Source organism: Lucilia cuprina, chromosome 6 (assembly GCF_022045245.1).
Source record: "Lucilia cuprina isolate Lc7/37 chromosome 6, ASM2204524v1, whole genome shotgun sequence".
Taxonomy (NCBI): Eukaryota; Metazoa; Arthropoda; class Insecta; order Diptera; family Calliphoridae; genus Lucilia; species Lucilia cuprina.
Genome location: NC_060954.1, coordinates 6,114,823 through 6,131,932, shown reverse-complemented (window position 1 = coordinate 6,131,932; position 17,110 = coordinate 6,114,823). Strand labels below are relative to the sequence as shown.

At 29.9% G+C, this 17,110-nt stretch overlaps 1 protein-coding gene across 2 annotated transcripts in view; it reads right to left on the bottom strand.

Moving 5' to 3' along the window:
• The window catches only part of LOC111688796 (atypical protein kinase C), a 34,952-nt gene extending 17,956 nt beyond the window's left edge, over positions 1-16,996 (bottom strand). The window contains exons 1-3 of one of the 2 annotated variants that reach the window (XM_046953423.1): positions 16,557-16,996; positions 14,636-14,982; positions 14,439-14,559 (exon numbers count right to left, since the gene is read on the bottom strand). In XM_046953423.1, the coding sequence (XP_046809379.1) occupies positions 14,439-14,559; positions 14,636-14,806 (292 nt within the window). In that variant the 5' untranslated portion in view covers positions 14,807-14,982; positions 16,557-16,996. The remainder of the gene's footprint in view (positions 1-14,438; positions 14,560-14,635; positions 14,983-16,556) is intronic. The other variant, XM_046953424.1, reaches the window with a different exon arrangement.
• Positions 16,997-17,110: the final 114 nt, after the last annotated feature.

The window sequence follows — 17,110 nt, the reverse complement described above, 5'->3', positions numbered from 1 at the left end:
AAATGAACAAAAGTTTTGAACAAAAAAAAAAACTACGAATACAACAAATATTCGTAAACAAAGGACTAAATGAAGAAAAAAATATCCCTCAATAACCAGAAAAGTATGCAGCAATTATGTTAAATGCTGTGTTTTTTTTCTTTTCTTTTTATATAAATTACATGGCAAATACCCCCTCCTTTTACAAAAATTGAAAGAAAAAAAAAACAAACTTAAGCTTTAGAATAAATAACAGAAATCGAGAGAAAAATAAATAATGCATGTGCACACAATATTTATCAAAAAAAAAAAAAAAGAAACTTGTAAAGAAAAAAAATTGAATAATGATGATTAAGTGATGTAAAGATCTAGTTCAGAAAATATTTTATATTGAAAAGTTAAAAAACATTGAATGGTTACCAAAAATAAAGAAGTAGAAATAGCTAAAAGAACAGCAGAAGTAGTTTAAATAATGCTGCAGCAGCCTTTAAGTAGGCAATATATTTTCAACATCAAAAACAAGCGAAAGTAGGCATTACATTTGTACAACAGACAACAACAACAATGGCAGCAGCAAATTATGTTTAAACGACCTTTAACAATAGTTAATGCGGCTGGTAAAGAAAGTACTTTATACTTAGTTTTTTAAATTAATTATTTTTCAATGACTTTTGGTAGAAAATTTAAAAGAAGCCTACTTTTAGGGTTTTGTTATAAAAAGATAAAAATTTGTAAAATTTCTAAAGAAAACTTTATTAACAAGAGTCCATTATAAAGAAAATATTCTTAAATGAAACTTCTCTAAAGAAAACTTTCTTAAAAAGTAACTTCTCTAAAGAAAATATTCTAAAATGAAACTTTTCTAAAGAAAATTTTCTTAACAAGAAACATTCCTTAAGAAAACCTTCATAAGAAGAAACTTTTCTAAAGAAAACTGTCTTTAAAAGAATCTTTTCTTAAGAAAACTTTCTTAACAAGAAACTTTTCTAAAGAAAACTTTCATAACAAGAAACTTTTCTAAAGAAAACTTTCTTAACAAGAAACTTTTCTAAAGAAAACTTTCTTAACAAGAAACTTTTCTAAAGAAAACTTTCTTAACAAGAAACTTTTCTAAAGAAAACTTTCTTAACAAGAAACTTTTCTAAAGAAAACTTTCTTAACAAGAAACTTTTCTAAAGAAAACTTTCTTAACAAGAAACTTTTCTAAAGAAAACTTTCTTAACAAGAAACTTTTCTAAAGAAAACTTTCTTAACAAGAAACTTTTCTAAAGAAAACTTTCTTAACAAGAAACTTTTCCAAAGAAAACTTTCTTAACAAGAAACTTTTCTAAAGAAAACTTTCTTAACAAGAAACTTTTCTAAAGAAAATTTTCTTAACAAAAAACTTCTCTAAAGAAAGTTTTCTTAACAAAAAACTTCTCTAAAGAAAATTTTCTTAATAAGAAACTTCTCTAAAGAAAATTTTCTTAATAAGAAACTTTTCTAAAGAAAATTTTCTTAATAAGAAACTTTTCTAAAGAAAACTTTCTTAACAAGAAATATTCCAAAAGAAACCTTTTTAAACAAGAAAACTTTCTTTAAAAGGAACTTTTCTTAATGAAGCTTTCTTCAGACAAAAAGCTTTTCTAAAGGAAACTTCCTTAAACAAGAAGTTTTTCTAAAGAAAACTTTCCTGACACAAAAAGCTTTCCTAAAGGAAATTTTATGTCTTTAATCAATAAAATTCTTCGAAGTTTATTCTTTCTAGCGGTGACACCTTTTATTGAAAACTTATCATAGAAAACTGTTCTCCAAGGACATTTTTCTATAGAAAACTGTTGCACGAAGACATTTTCTTATAGAAAACTGTTCCTCAAACACACTTTCCTATAGAAAACTGTTGTCTAAAGACGATTTTCTGTAGAAAATTGTCTACCAAATACACTTTTCTATAGAAAACTGTTGTTCAATAATATTTTCCAAAGACACTTTTCCTTGGAAAATTTTTGTCCAAAGATACTTGTCTATAAAAATCTTTGCCTAGAACGCTTTTCTATAAAAAAAGATATTGCCCAAAAATACTTTCCTATGGAAATTTTTTTTATTTAATAGAATTTTGTATTGAAAAATCTTTAGCGAAGACATTTTTCTCTAGATGACTATTTTCCACAGAAAATTATTCAGCAGACACTTTCAAAAAAAAAAAAAAAAACAGTCTGGCGTAGATACTTTCCTGTAAAAAATCGGTCTAGTAAACACACTATTCTTTATTAAAAAATACATTTTTTCTATAAAAGACTTTGGAAGAACCTCTTCTATTGAAAATTGTATAGCAAATACTCTTCTCTATAGAAAGCCAGTTAGCAAACTGTTTATCAAAGACTCTTCAATAATAAAATGTCTAACAAAGGCTCTGTATAGTTTAGACACTTTCCTATTGAAGTCGGTCTAGTAAAGACATTCTTCCGTAGAAAACTGTCTGCAAAAGATATTCTTTCTATAGAAAACTGTATAACAAAGAATCTTTTCTATTGAAAAATGTATTACAAACTGTCTATCAATGACTCTTTCCGGAAAAACTGTCTAGCAACGACTCCTTCCCGAAAAACTCTCTAGCAAAGAGTTTTGTAGAAAAACTGTCTAGTGTAGACACTTTCCTTTAAACGCTGGTCTAGTAAAGACATTCTTCTATGGAAAACTGTATAGAAAACACTGTATAACAAAAAAAAGTTTTCTATTGAAAAATGTATTACAAACTGTCAATCAATGACTCTTTCCGGAAAAACTGTCTAGCAAAGACTCCTTCCCGAAAAACTGGCCAGCAAAGACTTTTTCCGAAAAAAAACTGTCTAGAAAAGACTCTTTTTAGAAAAACTGCCTAGTAAAGACACTTTCCTTTAAAAGTCGGTTTAGTAAAGACACTCTTCTATGGAAAACTGTCTAAAAAACATACTCTTTATATAGAAGAGTGTCTAACAAAGAAAGTTTTCTATTGAAAAATGAATAGCAAGCTGTCTATCAATAACTCTTTCCGGAAAAACTGTCTAGCAAAGACTCCTTCCCGAAAATCTGTCTAGCAAAGATTCTTTCCGAAAAAATGTCTAGTAAAGACACTTTTCTATAGAAATCTCTCTAGTAAAGACTCTTCTATAATAAAATGTCTAGAAAAGACGGTTTTTAGAAAAACTGTCTAGTGTAAACACTTTTCTGTAAAAGTCGGTCTAGTAAAGACACTCATCTATAGTAAACTGTCTACAAAACATACTCTTTATATAGAAGAGTGTATAACAAAGAAAGTTTTCTATTGAAAAATGTGTAGCAAACTGTCTATCTATGACTCTTTCCCGAAAAACTGCCTAACAAAGACTCTTTCCCGAAAAACTGCCTAGCAAAGACTTTTTCCCGGAAAACTGTCTAGCAAAGACACTTTTTTTTTAGAAATCTCTCTAGTAGACTCTTCTATAATAAAATGTATAGCAAAGACTGCCTAGCAAATACTTTTTTCCGAAAAACTGTCTAGCAAAGACACTTTTCTATAGAAGTATCTTTAGTCAAGACACTTTTCTATAGAAATCTCTTTAGTAAAGACACTTTTCTATAGAAATCTCTTTAGTAGACAATTTTCTATAGAAAAATGTCTGTAAAATACATTTTTCTTATAGAAAACTGTTTAGAAAAGATGCTTTTCTTATAGAAAGACACTTTTCTATAGTATACTGTTAAGGAAACAAACTTTTCTATATAAAATGTTCCTTAAAAAGAAGTCTTCCTTAACAAATATTTATAATTAAGTATTTTGTAATTCCTTGAGTTTTATAATTTAGTAAAAAAAAGCTTTCATTTTCTGTACTTGAACTAGTTTTATTTATTTTATTTCATTCTCATTTTTCAGTTTGCTAATAACAAATCCCTAAGGTATGCTATGAAAATGTCAAATAACTAAATAAACAAGTGGATAAAAAAATGTAAAATTTTATCAAATTGACATATGTATGTAATGTGAAACAATCCCTAAGGTATGTTATAGTTATTAATTAATATATTAATTAGAAAGCTTAGTATGTTTAAGTAACAGTTTTGCATTTTGCCCCTAAAAGAGAGCTAATAAAATGTTGAAAATATTAAAGGGTAAAAGTAGGCAATGTTATCTTTTTTTAATGTAAGGTTTTTAGGTTTAAGTTTATAGGGAATAGAAAAGGATTTTGGTTGGTGATATTCCCAGTAGAGTTTTGAAAAAAAGTAATGAGAAGATTTTAACAATAGGATTATAGAGTTAAATAGGTAGTAGGGTAAAGGAAGAGGTGTTAGTATAAGGGAAAGCTTATAAAATTAAGGATTTTTTTTAACAATTTTTTGCTTATTTTTTATTTAAAAAAGTTTTAAATTTTTGTTAAAGATTTTTTTAATTTGATTTGTTTTTTAGAAAAATTTTACTTTAAAAAAGTGGTTTAAGTTTTGGGTGGAGTTTTTTTTTATATAGTGGCAAAACGACTAAGCCTTTTATCGATTTATATAAAATAAAAACGGAGTACTAAAATTTTCACTTCGGTTTTTTTATGATTTTTTTTGATAATGATTTGTTGTTTTTAGAGTAATTTTGTTTAACATAAATTACCTTTTTTGTTAAATAATTAAAAAACTTTAAAACTAACTTTAAGTTTTTTTATTTGAAAAACAAACACAAGCACTTTTTAACACTTTTTTTACAATAAATTAAAATATTTTTAATAAGCCTAAAAATAGGCTATAATTTTTTTTTAATAATATATATATTTTTAACTATAATTTAAATTATATAAACTTTTTTTATATTTCCACAATTTTTTTTAAAGATTTTCCATATTTTTAAACAATTTTCTTTGGCTTTTCCTTTTTGTTTCTGTTGTTGGTTTTACAAATAAAAATTTCTATATCAATATTAAATATTGAACAGTTTAAAAATAGACGTCTATTTTCCACAAAATCTTATGCGCGAGTGTTCCGTTTTTAGTGGCTGGCAATAGCAGCTAAAGAGCATTACAACAAACACAACAACAACATCAGCTAAATACAAAAAACAACAAAGTTTTTTTTTTAGGCTGTAAGCTAAAGGAAAGAAACAAAATTTTTTATTTCCATTAGAGAAAGTATGAGTTGGCAGGATATCAATGGAAAAAGGAGGCAAAACAACAAAAACAATAAAAAAATGTTTTCTAAAAATGTTTTTCTTATGCTCCCAGGCAACAAAAACAACATTGAATCTTAAGATTCAATGTCAATATATTGTTGTAATTTTTTCTCTAAACTTGCTCTCAATCTCATCTTTTTTTTTCTTTTTGTCGTAAAACTTTGTCGAGGAGACTCAATTACAAAACAAGTTACACGGACATACAGACAGACAGACATACACAACAGCAGACTGTGCCAGCTTTAAACTAAAAGATAATCATTAAGAAAATGTAACCACAAAACAGAAAACAATTTTTGCTCTAGTCATTTAACAAAAAAAAAAACTGAATAATGTTAATATAATGAACTTCCTGTCACTGCCGGGATAAATTTTGTCAAGTGTAGCGCAAGTTCAGTGTAAAAAACCTGAAAAAAAGGAACCTCACACTCACGACACCTAAGAAAAACAAACAAAAAAACTGTTTAATTCTAAGGACAGAAAAAGTGGGTGTTCTTTACAAAAAAATCCCAAGCTTAAGGCTAAATTCTCTCTCTCTCTCTCTCTGTTGCTCTTTAAAGCTAAACAAACTTGCCATATTATTAAAAACAACAATTATCTTAAATCAGCTGGGTTTTTGCTAATTACACGCAGGTTTCTAAATTAAAATTTTTGAAAAACACAAAATAACATAACTTAACTATTTCACTCCCTTTCTCTACTTGCTAAAGCGCATCTCTCCTCTCTCTCTCTCTCTCTTTATAACCTTAACAAAATCCTTGCACTCTCTCTCTCACTCTCTTTCAACACATAATAATCTAACTACCCCACCACCCAACAACACCTTCTAAATGTCTAACAAAAAATAATGGATTTTTTTTCTATTCCGGTTTAAACGAGTGTGTAGAATTTTATTATTCCTCTTCAATGCCTCTTCAAGAGCAGGCAGCTAGCTTCCTAAATAATGCCGTAGGTGTAAATGATTTTTTCATAAAGACCCTGTGTCAAAAACAAGCAAAATAAACACTAAATAGAAGAGAAATTCACAAAAAAAAAAAGAAACAACTTTACAAGAGAAATTAACAAAATATTTTCTGTCAAACATGGCCAAAGTATTAAAGGATATGTGAAATTCGAAAAAAAAAATAAACAAAAGCCTAAATTTACATATCATTTGTTTGTTTTAATTAATACCAATTTAGAAATACACATAGAAAAAGGGATTTCCATAAAAAAGAAAAAATAAAACAGAACTAGAACTGAACTAGAACAGAACTAGAACAGAACTAGAACAGAACTAGAACAGAACTAGAACTAGAACAGAACTAGAACAGAACTAGAACAGAACTAGAACAGAACTAGAACAGAACTAGAACAGAACTAGAACAGAACTAGAACAGAACTAGAACAGAACAGAACTAGAACAGAACTAGAACAGAACTAGAACAGAACTAGAACAGAACTAGAACAGAACTAGAACAGAACTAGAACAGAACTAGAACAGAACTAGAACAGAACTAGAACAGAACTAGAACAGAACTAGAACAGAACTAGAACAGAACTAGAACAGAACTAGAACAGAACTAGAACAGAACTAGAACAGAACTAGAACAGAACTAGAACAGAACTAGAACAGAACTAGAACAGAACTAGAACAGAACTAGAACAGACATAGAACAGAACTAGAACAGAACTACAACTGAAGTAGAATAGAACTAGAACAGAACTAGAACGGAACTACAACTGAAGTAGAATAGAACTAGAATAGAACTAGAACAGAACTAGAACAGAACTAGAATAGAACTAGAACAGAACTAGAACAGAACTAGAACAGAACTAGAACAGAACTAGAACAGAACTAGAACAGAACTAGAACAGAACTAGAACAGAACTAGAACAGAACTAGAACAGAACTAGAACAGAACTAGAACAGAACTAGAACAGAACTAGAACAGAACTAGAACAGAACTAGAACAGAACTAGAACAGAACTAGAACAGAACTAGAACAGAACTAGAACAGAACTAGAACAGAACTAGAACAGAACTAGAACAGAACTAGAACAGAACTAGAACAGAACTAGAACAGAACTAGAACAGAACTAGAACAGAACTAGAACAGAACTAGAACAGAACTAGAACAGAACTAGAACAGAACTAGAACAGATCTAGAACAGAACTAGAACAGAACTAGAACAGAACTAGAACAGAACTAGAACAGAACTAGAACAGAACTAGAACAGAACTAGAACAGAACTAGAACAGAACTAGAACAGAACTAGAACAGAACTAGAACAGAACTAGAACAGAACTAGAGCAGAACTAGAACAGAACTAGAACAGAACTAGAACAGAACTAGAACAGAACTAGAACAGAACTAGAACAGAACTAGAACAGAACTAGAACAGAACTAGAACAGAACTAGAACAGAACTAGAACAGAACTAGAACAGACATAGAACAGAACTAGAACAGAACTACAACTGAAGTAGAATAGAACTAGAACATAACTAGAACGGAACTACAACTGAAGTAGAATAGAACTAGAATAGAACTAGAACAGAACTAGAACAGAACTAGAACAGAACTAGAACAGAACTAGAACAGAACTAGAACAGAACTAGAACAGAACTAGAACAGAACTAGAACAGAACTAGAACAGAACTAGAACAGAGCTAGAACAGAACTAGAACAGAACTAGAACAGAACTAGAACAGAACTAGAACAGAACTAGAACAGAACTAGAACAGAACTAGAACAGAACTAGAACAGAACTAGAACAGAACTAGAACAGAACTAGAACAGAACTAGAACAGAACTACAACTGAAGTAGAATAGAACTAGAACAGAACTAGAACGGAACTACAACTGAAGTAGAATAGAACTAGAATAGAACTAGAACAGAACTAGAACAGAACTATAATAGAACTAGAACAGAACTAGAACAGAACTAGAACAGAACTAGAACAGAACTAGAACAGAACTAGAACAGAACTAGAACAGAACTAGAACAGATCTAGAACAGAACTAGAACAGAACAAGAACAGAACTAGAACAGAACTAGAACAGAACTATAACAGAACTAGAACAGAACTAGAACAGAACTAGAACAGAACTAGAACAGAACTAGAACAGAACTAGAACAGAACTAGAACAGAACTAGAACAGAACTAGAACAGAACTAGAACAGAACTAGAACAGAATTAGAACAGAACTAGAACAGAACTAGAACAGAACTAGAACACAACTAGAACATAAAAACCATTGTTGTTTCTTACCATATTAATTTGTTACATTTTATGTTCCTTCAATATTTTGTTAAAATTAAATGAAGACACACGTAGTTTGCCTTTTGTAAACATTAATTTTCCCACAACACTCTCAAAACAATATAAATTTCCTACACATATGATTATTTCGTTAACGAAAAAAAAATTAAAAAAAATTTTCATTATTCTGCTCTGGAAAGCAACGTTACCGTTTCGTCTTTATCCTCATCTCATCTTTGTAATTAATATTTAATCTGCCCACTAACACAGTTTTTACATTAATGAAATAAAACAAAAAAAACTCTATCACACACTACCTACAATACAAAACCCTTGATGTATGCAAAATAAGTAGAAGAAAAACCAAAAAAATGGAACCATAAACCCGGTAACTTGGTTACATATAAGTACACAATATTCTTCATTTATAAAGTTAAAAAAAATGTATATATTTTCCCAAAAAATTAAACAACAATAACTACAAACAAGCAGGCAAAGTGTAATTTGTTTTTATCTCTTATGTATTCTGTCAACGTACAAGTAGTCTTAACTGACTGACGACTAACTCGACTCAACTCGATACGTTTGTATACCATAAACGTTTAAACGCCGTCATCATACCGACGATGAAGATGTACGCTTTTGCACTATAAAATATCCAAAATATAAAAAAAGAAAGAAAGAAAGAATGAATGAAACACAACCAAAACCATATTTGTACTGCATAGTTATAGTTACACCGACAATATTTTCCATATGAGAATATACAACAAATAAAAATGTATCCATGTAAATGTAAATACAACCAAAGGACTAATAAAGTGAAACTGTATTCTTAGTATAAATATAATTTGATTAAAAAAGTAAACAAGAAGTTTGAAAAGTTAATGCAAAATAAACTTAAATATATTTAAAGAAAATGTGGAGCAGAAGAAGGTTTTTCAAAGAAAGAAATTCTATCTTAAAAAAAGCTTATTCTAGTTCTTTTCTAGTTCTGTTCTAGTTCTGTTCTAGTTCTGTTCTAGTTCTGTTCTAGTTCTGTTCTAGTTCTGTTCTAGTTCTGTTCTAGTTCTGTTCTAGTTCTGTTCTAGTTCTGTTCTAGTTCTGTTCTAGTTCTGTTCTAGTTCTGTTCTAGTTCTAGTTCTGTTCTAGTTCTGTTCTAGTTCTGTTCTAGTTCTGTTCTAGTTCTGTTCTAGTTCTGTTCTAGTTCTGTTCTAGTTCTGTTCTAGTTCTGTTCTAGTTCTGTTCTAGTTCTGTTCTAGTTCTGTTCTAGTTCTGTTCTAGTTCTGTTCTAGTTCTGTTCTAGTTCTGTGCTAGTTCTGTTCTAGTTCTGTTCTAGTTCTGTTCTAGTTCTGTTCTAGTTCTGTTCTAGTTCTGTTCTAGTTCTGTTCTAGTTCTGTTCTAGTTCTGTTCTAGTTCTGTTCTAGTTCTGTTCTAGTTCTGTTCTAGTTCTGTTCTAGTTCTGTTCTAGTTCTGTTCTAGTTCTGTTCTAGTTCTGTTCTAGTTCTGTTCTAGTTCTGTTCTAGTTCTGTTCTAGTTTCTGTTCTGTTCTAGTTCTGTTCTAGTTCTGTTCTAGTTCTGTTCTAGTTCTGTTCTAGTTCTGTTCTAGTTCTGTTCTAGTTCTGTTCTAGTTCTGTTCTAGTTCTGTTCTAGTTCTGTTCTAGTTCTGTTCTAGTTCTGTTCTAGTTCTGTTCTAGTTCTGTTCTAGTTCTGTTCTAGTTCTGTTCTAGTTCTGTTCTAGTTCTGTTCTAGTTCTGTTCTAGTTCTGTTCTAGTTCTGTTCTAGTTCTGTTCTAGTTCTGTTCTAGTTCTGTTCTAGTTCTGTTCTAGTTCTGTTCTAGTTCTGTTCTAGTTCTGTTCTAGTTCTGTTCTAGTTCTGTTCTAGTTCTGTTCTAGTTTTGTTTTAGTTCTGTTCTAGTTCTGTTCTAGTTCTGTTCTAGTTCTGTTCTAGTTCTGTTCTAGTTCTGTTCTAGTTCTGTTCTAGTTCTGTTCTAGTTCTGTTCTAGTTCTGTTCTAGTTCTGTTCTAGTTCTGTTCTAGTTCTGTTCTAGTTCTAGTTCTGTTCTAGTTCTGTTCTAGTTCTGTTCTAGTTCTGTTCTAGTTCTGTTCTAGTTCTGTTCTAGTTCTAGTTCTGTTCTAGTTCTGTTCTAGTTCTGTTCTAGTTCTGTTCTAGTTCTGTTCTAGTTCTGTTTTAGTTCTGTTCTAGTTCTGTTCTAGTTCTGTTCTAGTTCTGTTCTAGTTCTGTTCTAGTTCTGTTCTAGTTCTGTTCTAGTTCTGTTCTAGTTCTGTTCTAGTTCTGTTCTAGTTCTGTTCTAGTTCTGTTCTAGTTCTGTTCTAGTTCTGTTCTAGTTCTGTTCTAGTTCTGTTCTAGTTCTGTTCTAGTTCTGTTCTAGTTCTGTTCTAGTTCTGTTTTAGTTCTGTTCTAGTTCTGCTCTAGTTCTGTTCTAGTTCTATGTTAGACTTGTTTTAGTTCTTTATTTTATTTAATTATGAATTTGCCTTCCTTTCTCTACTTTACATACAAATTATCCTTAAACCTTATAAAGCTGCTTTGCTGCTTTCATTATAATTTCATATCATTAAAATTAATAATTTATTCCGAAAATATAATAATTCGGGTTAAAAAGTATTGCAAGAAAATAAGAAAATTAAAGTGTTTTATTAAGAGACTTAAACAAGTTAACAACAGAATTAAAATTACATACAAAAACTCTCAATAAAGTCAACCATCTAAAAAACCCAACAGAAAGTAATATGTTGAAAAGTTAAAATTCTTTTAAGACCCACAAAAATTCTATTGTTTTAACTAGTTTTTAGTTACACTTAGCATTATGGTTTATAATCTATTGTTTTAAGCCACATTAGAGTTGTTGTAGAGTAAAGTAACAAAAACATACTAGAGTTTTTGCTGATTAGAATAAATATACAAAATCACTACAATAAAAAAAAATAACTAAAGCAGGACCATAAAATAATATCTGTGTAGAAAGAATGAAGCTTCCTACTAAGCTTCTACTAAGTATATCATCATAATAGTAAGAATAATCATCACCATCAGACGCATTTCCGCATCCAGCAACTAGGAACCAGCAGCTTGAGCAGTATACAATACATATATAAAAAATTACACACACACTCATACATATTAAGACTAAAAGAGAGTTAACATGTGAGTTGATGCAAAAAAAATCAGGATATAAAAACTACAATGTACTGCACGTTTGCTTCATTGTCTAACGGACCACAATAGTTTTTCTTTCACATACATTTTTATCTGTTATATTTGTTGGTATTTTGCTGGTATTTGTATATAAAGAGAATGTATGCATGTATATTTACATACACATACATATGTACATCTTTCGTAGTCATGCATAAATTGTGATTTTAGTAAAAACCATTAAAGTGTGATTTTTTGTTTGTTTTTCTATAGATATTTAGTAAAAAGTAAGTTTTTATATGTTTTCACTATAATAACGAAAAAATAGTATCAAATGTATAGAAATCTGTTAGCAACTCTGGCTTTTATCTTGATATGTTTTTTTGTTAATAAGTAGAAAATTAAATTACGCTTAAAATTGTAAATAAAAAGTTTTGAGAAAAGTTTTTAATTTTTTCGCTAACACACATGTCATAAAGCGGAAAAGTTTCTTATTGCTGGAAAGGAAATGTTGTTTGGCAATAAGGAAATCGTGACAATTTTAATAAAATTTTATGAATTCTCAAATAAAATTCAAACATATCTTATATTAAACTTAAGAAAATAATGTTTGCTTTTACTTGGAGAAACCTAGAACAGTTCTTGTTCTATTTCAGTTCTTCTTCAGTTCTAGTTCAGTTCTAGTTCAGTTCTAGTTCAGTTCTAGTTCAGTTCTAGTTCAGTTCTAGTTCAGTTCTAGTTCAGTTCTAGTTCAGTTCTAGTTCAGTTCTAGTTCAGTTCTAGTTCAGTTCTAGTTCAGTTCTAGTTCAGTTCTAGTTCAGTTCTAGTTCAGTTCTAGTTCAGTTCTAGTTCAGTTCTAGTTCAGTTCTAGTTCAGTTCTAGTTCAGTTCTAGTTCAGTTCTAGTTCAGTTCTAGTTCAGTTCTAGTTCAGTTCTAGTTCAGTTCTAGTTCAGTTCTAGTTCAGTTCTAGTTCAGTTCTAGTTCAGTTCTAGTTCAGTTCTAGTTCAGTTCTAGTTCAGTTCTAGTTCAGTTCTAGTTCAGTTCTAGTTCAGTTCTAGTTCAGTTCTAGTTCAGTTCTAGTTCAGTTCTAGTTCAGTTCTAGTTCAGTTCTAGTTCAGTTCTAGTTCAGTTCTAGTTCAGTTCTAGTTCAGTTCTAGTTCAGTTCTAGTTCAGTTCTAGTTCAGTTCTAGTTCAGTTCCAGTTCAGTTCTAGTTCAGTTCTAGTTCAGTTCTAGTTCAGTTCTAGTTCAGTTCTAGTTCAGTTCCAGTTCAGTTCTAGTTCAGTTCTAGTTCAGTTCTAGTTCAGTTCCAGTTCAGTTCTAGTTCAGTTCCAGTTCAGTTCTAGTTCAGTTCTAGTTCAGTTCTAGTTCAGTTCAAGTTCAGTTCAAGTTCAGTTCTAGTTCAGTTCTAGTTCAGTTCTAGTTCAGTTCTAGTTCAGTTCTAGTTCAGTTCTAGTTCAGTTCTAGTTCAGTTCTAGTTCAGTTCTAGTTCAGTTCTAGTTCAGTTCTAGTTCAGTTCTAGTTCAGTTCTAGTTCAGTTCTAGTTCAGTTCTAGTTCAGTTCTAGTTCAGTTCTAGTTCAGTTCTAGTTCAGTTCTAGTTCAGTTCTAGTTCAGTTCTAGTTCAGTTCTAGTTCAGTTCTAGTTCAGTTCTAGTTCAGTTCTAGTTCAGTTCTAGTTCAGTTCTAGTTCAGTTCTAGTTCAGTTCTAGTTCAGTTCTAGTTCAGTTCTAGTTCAGTTCTAGTTCAGTTCTAGTTCAGTTCTAGTTCAGTTCTAGTTCAGTTCTAGTTCAGTTCTAGTTCAGTTCTAGTTCAGTTCTAGTTCAGTTCTAGTTCAGTTCTAGTTCAGTTCTAGTTCAGTTCTAGTTCAGTTCTAGTTCAGTTCTAGTCCAGTTCTAGTTCAGTTCTAGTTCAGTTCTAGTTCAGTTCTAGTTCAGTTCTAGTTCAGTTCTAGTTCAGTTCTAGTTCAGTTCTAGTTCAGTTCTAGTTCAGTACTAGTTCAGTACTAGTTCAGTTCTAGTTCAGTTCTAGTTCAGTTCTAGTTCAGTTCTAGTTCAGTTCTAGTTCAGTTCTAGTTCAGTTCTAGTTCAGTTCTAGTTCAGTTCTAGTTCAGTTCTAGTTCAGTTCTAGTTCAGTTCTAGTTCAGTTCTAGTTCAGTTCTAGTTCAGTTCTAGTTCAGTTCTAGTTCAGTTCTAGTTCAGTTCTAGTTCAGTTCTAGTTCAGTTCTAGTTCAGTTCTAGTTCAGTTCTAGTTCAGTTCTAGTTCAGTTCTAGTTCAGTTCTAGTTCAGTTCTAGTTCAGTTCTAGTTCAGTTCTAGTTCAGTTCTAGTTCAGTTCTAGTTCAGTTCTAGTTTAGTTCTAGTTCAGTTCTAGTTGAGTTCTAGTTCAGTTCTAGTTCAGTTCTAGTTCAGTTCTAGTTCAGTTCTAGTTCAGTTCTAGTTCAGTTCTAGTTCAGTTCTAGTTCAGTTCTAGTTCAGTTCTAGTTCAGTTCTTGTTCAGTTCTAGTTCAGTTCTAGTTCAGTTCAGTTCTAGTTCAGTTCAGTTCTAGTTCAGTTCAGTTCTAGTTCAGTTCTAGCTCAGTTCTAGTTCAGTTCTAGTTCAGTTCTAGTTCAGTTCTAGTTCAGTTCTAGTTCAGTTCTAGTTCAGTTCTAGTTCAGTTCTAGTTCAGTTCTAGTTCAGTTCTAGTTCAGTTCTAGTTCAGTTCTAGTTCAGTTCTAGTTCAGTTCTAGTTCAGTTCTAGTTCAGTTCTAGTTCAGTTCTAGTTCAGTTCTAAGTCTGTTCTAGTTCAGTTCTAAGGAACATCTGTTTATTTAAGGCATTTTCTAACTTAGTACTAAAACTCGTTTTCTCTCTTTTTTTAGTTTTGTTTTCGAATTTCAAATAAACAAACCTTAACTTATAACCTTTCACACTTACCATGTATTAACAACTCTGGATTATGATTCATTTCATATAAACGTATGGCTTCATCCAATTCCATTTGTGTTGATATTGTACAAGGATCATGTTCCTCATCCACCCATTTAATGGTGAAAGGCTTTAACAAAATAAACAATATTATAATAAGATTTTTTTCAATTGAAACTTTAATAACAAATGATATACAAACTCACTTGATCCAATGAAAAACGACAATTTTTACGTATTTCATAGCACAATTCTTCATAGGTTATGTTCTCCTTAATATAACTGATCATTACCTCACCACTGTAGGCAGTTTTAACTTTAATTTCATTACCAGCACCATCGCCATCTGGTAGTATTTGTGAGGGCATTTTCTGCATTGGTTTTTTGTGTGTGAGTGTGTGTATATGTTTAAATTATGAAAGTTTGTTTAACGGTATTTTTGTTTGTAATATGTATTGTGAAAATATTTAAATAGTAAATTATAAACGTAGTAATTAAACTAAAGATTTTTATTTTGAAACATGCACTTTTTATTAAAACTTAAAATAAAGAACTGTAAATAAAAAATAAGATTTAAGAAAATTTATAAGAAACTAAGATTTAAAGAAAATGTATGAATTAAAAATAATTTTTTTAAGAGAACATTCTGTACAAGACTCTTTTCTAAACTTTTCTGTATAAAAAAGCCTTCAAATGTCAAATTTCTAAAGATAACTTGATTACTAAAAGCTTCTCTAAAGAAAACTGTCTGTACAAGATACATTTCTAAAGAAAACTGTCAAAGCAAGTACTTCTGTGTAGACAAGATACTTTTCTGAAAAAAAATTGTCTTGGCAACAAACTTCTATATAGAAAACCCTATAGGAGTTTCCTTCTGTACAAGAAACATTACTTTAGAAAACTCTATGGGCAAAACATTTTTCTAAAGAAAACTGTCAGCCAGTTCAAGATAGTGTTCTATAGTTGAAACGAAAAGTCTACTTTTCGACTTTTTGCATTTTATGAAAAGTCGACTTTTCGACTTTTTGCATTTTTTAAAAAGTCGACTTTTCGACTTTCAACTTTTTGCATTTAGTTAAAAGTCGATTTTTCGACTTTTTTCATTTTATTAAAAGTCGATTTTTCGAATTTTCGACTTTTAATATTTAATAAATAGTTGACTTTTCGACTTTCCGACTTTTTGACTTTTTTCGACTTTATTCGACTTTTTCCGACTTTTTTCGACTTTTTCCGACTTTTTTACTATTTTTGACTTTTTCCGACTTTTCGACTTTTTAGATTATTTTCGAATTTTTCCGACTTTTCGAATATATTCGACTTTTTTTATTTAATTTAATTAAATTTAATTTAATTTATTTTCAAAATTAACCTAGCCTGTTGGCCATAATCGGTTACAAATTTCTACTTAAAAAAAATTTTACTTTTTCCGACTTTTTTTGACTTTTTTCCGAATTTTCGATTTTTTCGACTTTTTTCGATTTTTCGACTTTTTTCGATTTTTTCCGACTTTTCGACTTTTTCCGACTTTTTTCGACTTTCCGACTTTTCGAGTTTTTTCGACTTTTATTTACAAAGTCGACTTTTCGACTTTTTTCATAGACGATAGTCGAGTTATCGACGTTTTTGGAACAAAATAGTCGACTTCGACTTTTCGATTTTTTTCGACAAAAAGTCGATTGTTCGATTATTCGAAAGCCGATTTATAGAACCCTAGTTCAAGACACTCCTTTTATTTTAAAAGAAATCCAATTTTGACAAAACTAATTAGATTTGTTCTACAAAATACTATTTCTAAACCGAATATACCGGTGGGTATATTATCCGGCATATTAGCAAAAAATTAACAATCTGGCAACTTTAAAAATTTTAGGTTAACAAATAACAGCATCCTCCCTTTTTTTCCAACAAACAAAAATGTAAACAAAGAAAATTTGTTAAAGAAAACTCAACAAGTGGTTGTCAAAAATTCCAACAATGACAAAATTAAACTGAAAATTTTTACCAACTAAAACATTACTCACAATATAATTAGCACAAAGTTTATTTATCATTTAACAATTTACAACTAAAAATATATTCCTTTGTAATTTTAAAAATTATTTAATCACCAAACAACTTTAAACTTACATTATTTTTTGTTTTTTTTTAACTATTTTATTTTCTCTTTAATCTTTCACCAACAACTACGGTTTCCTTTAGTTTGCTTTTCCACTATAATTTTTTCTTTACTTTAGTAGTTTTTCCACCTCAACATGCAACAATTTTTTGCATAAATTGTCGTCTGTACGTGAGTGAGAATTTTTTTCTTTCGTTTTTTTTTTCTTATTAACAAGGAAAAGTTTCTCCAGACTGTTTTCTTGGCATTTCAACTTTTCCTTTTTGTTGTGTTTTTTTTTTACAAATTTTAAACAATACTGATTAATACTAAAATATTTTTTCTATAAAATTTTAAATAAAAACAACGAAAAATATTAAAAAATTGTAGATTTCTTTAAAATAATCTGTTCTTTTTTTTGTGGGAAATCAACGCAATTTTTTATGTGTCACCTACAGAGACCTACGCCGGTTCGGCTTAAAGCCGACTTAGTGTAGCCGTCGAAGGAATTTCAAAAAACGCCGTAAATTTTTCATCCTTAGACGGCTTGAAATCTTTTGTCATATTTTGTTTAATTCATAACATT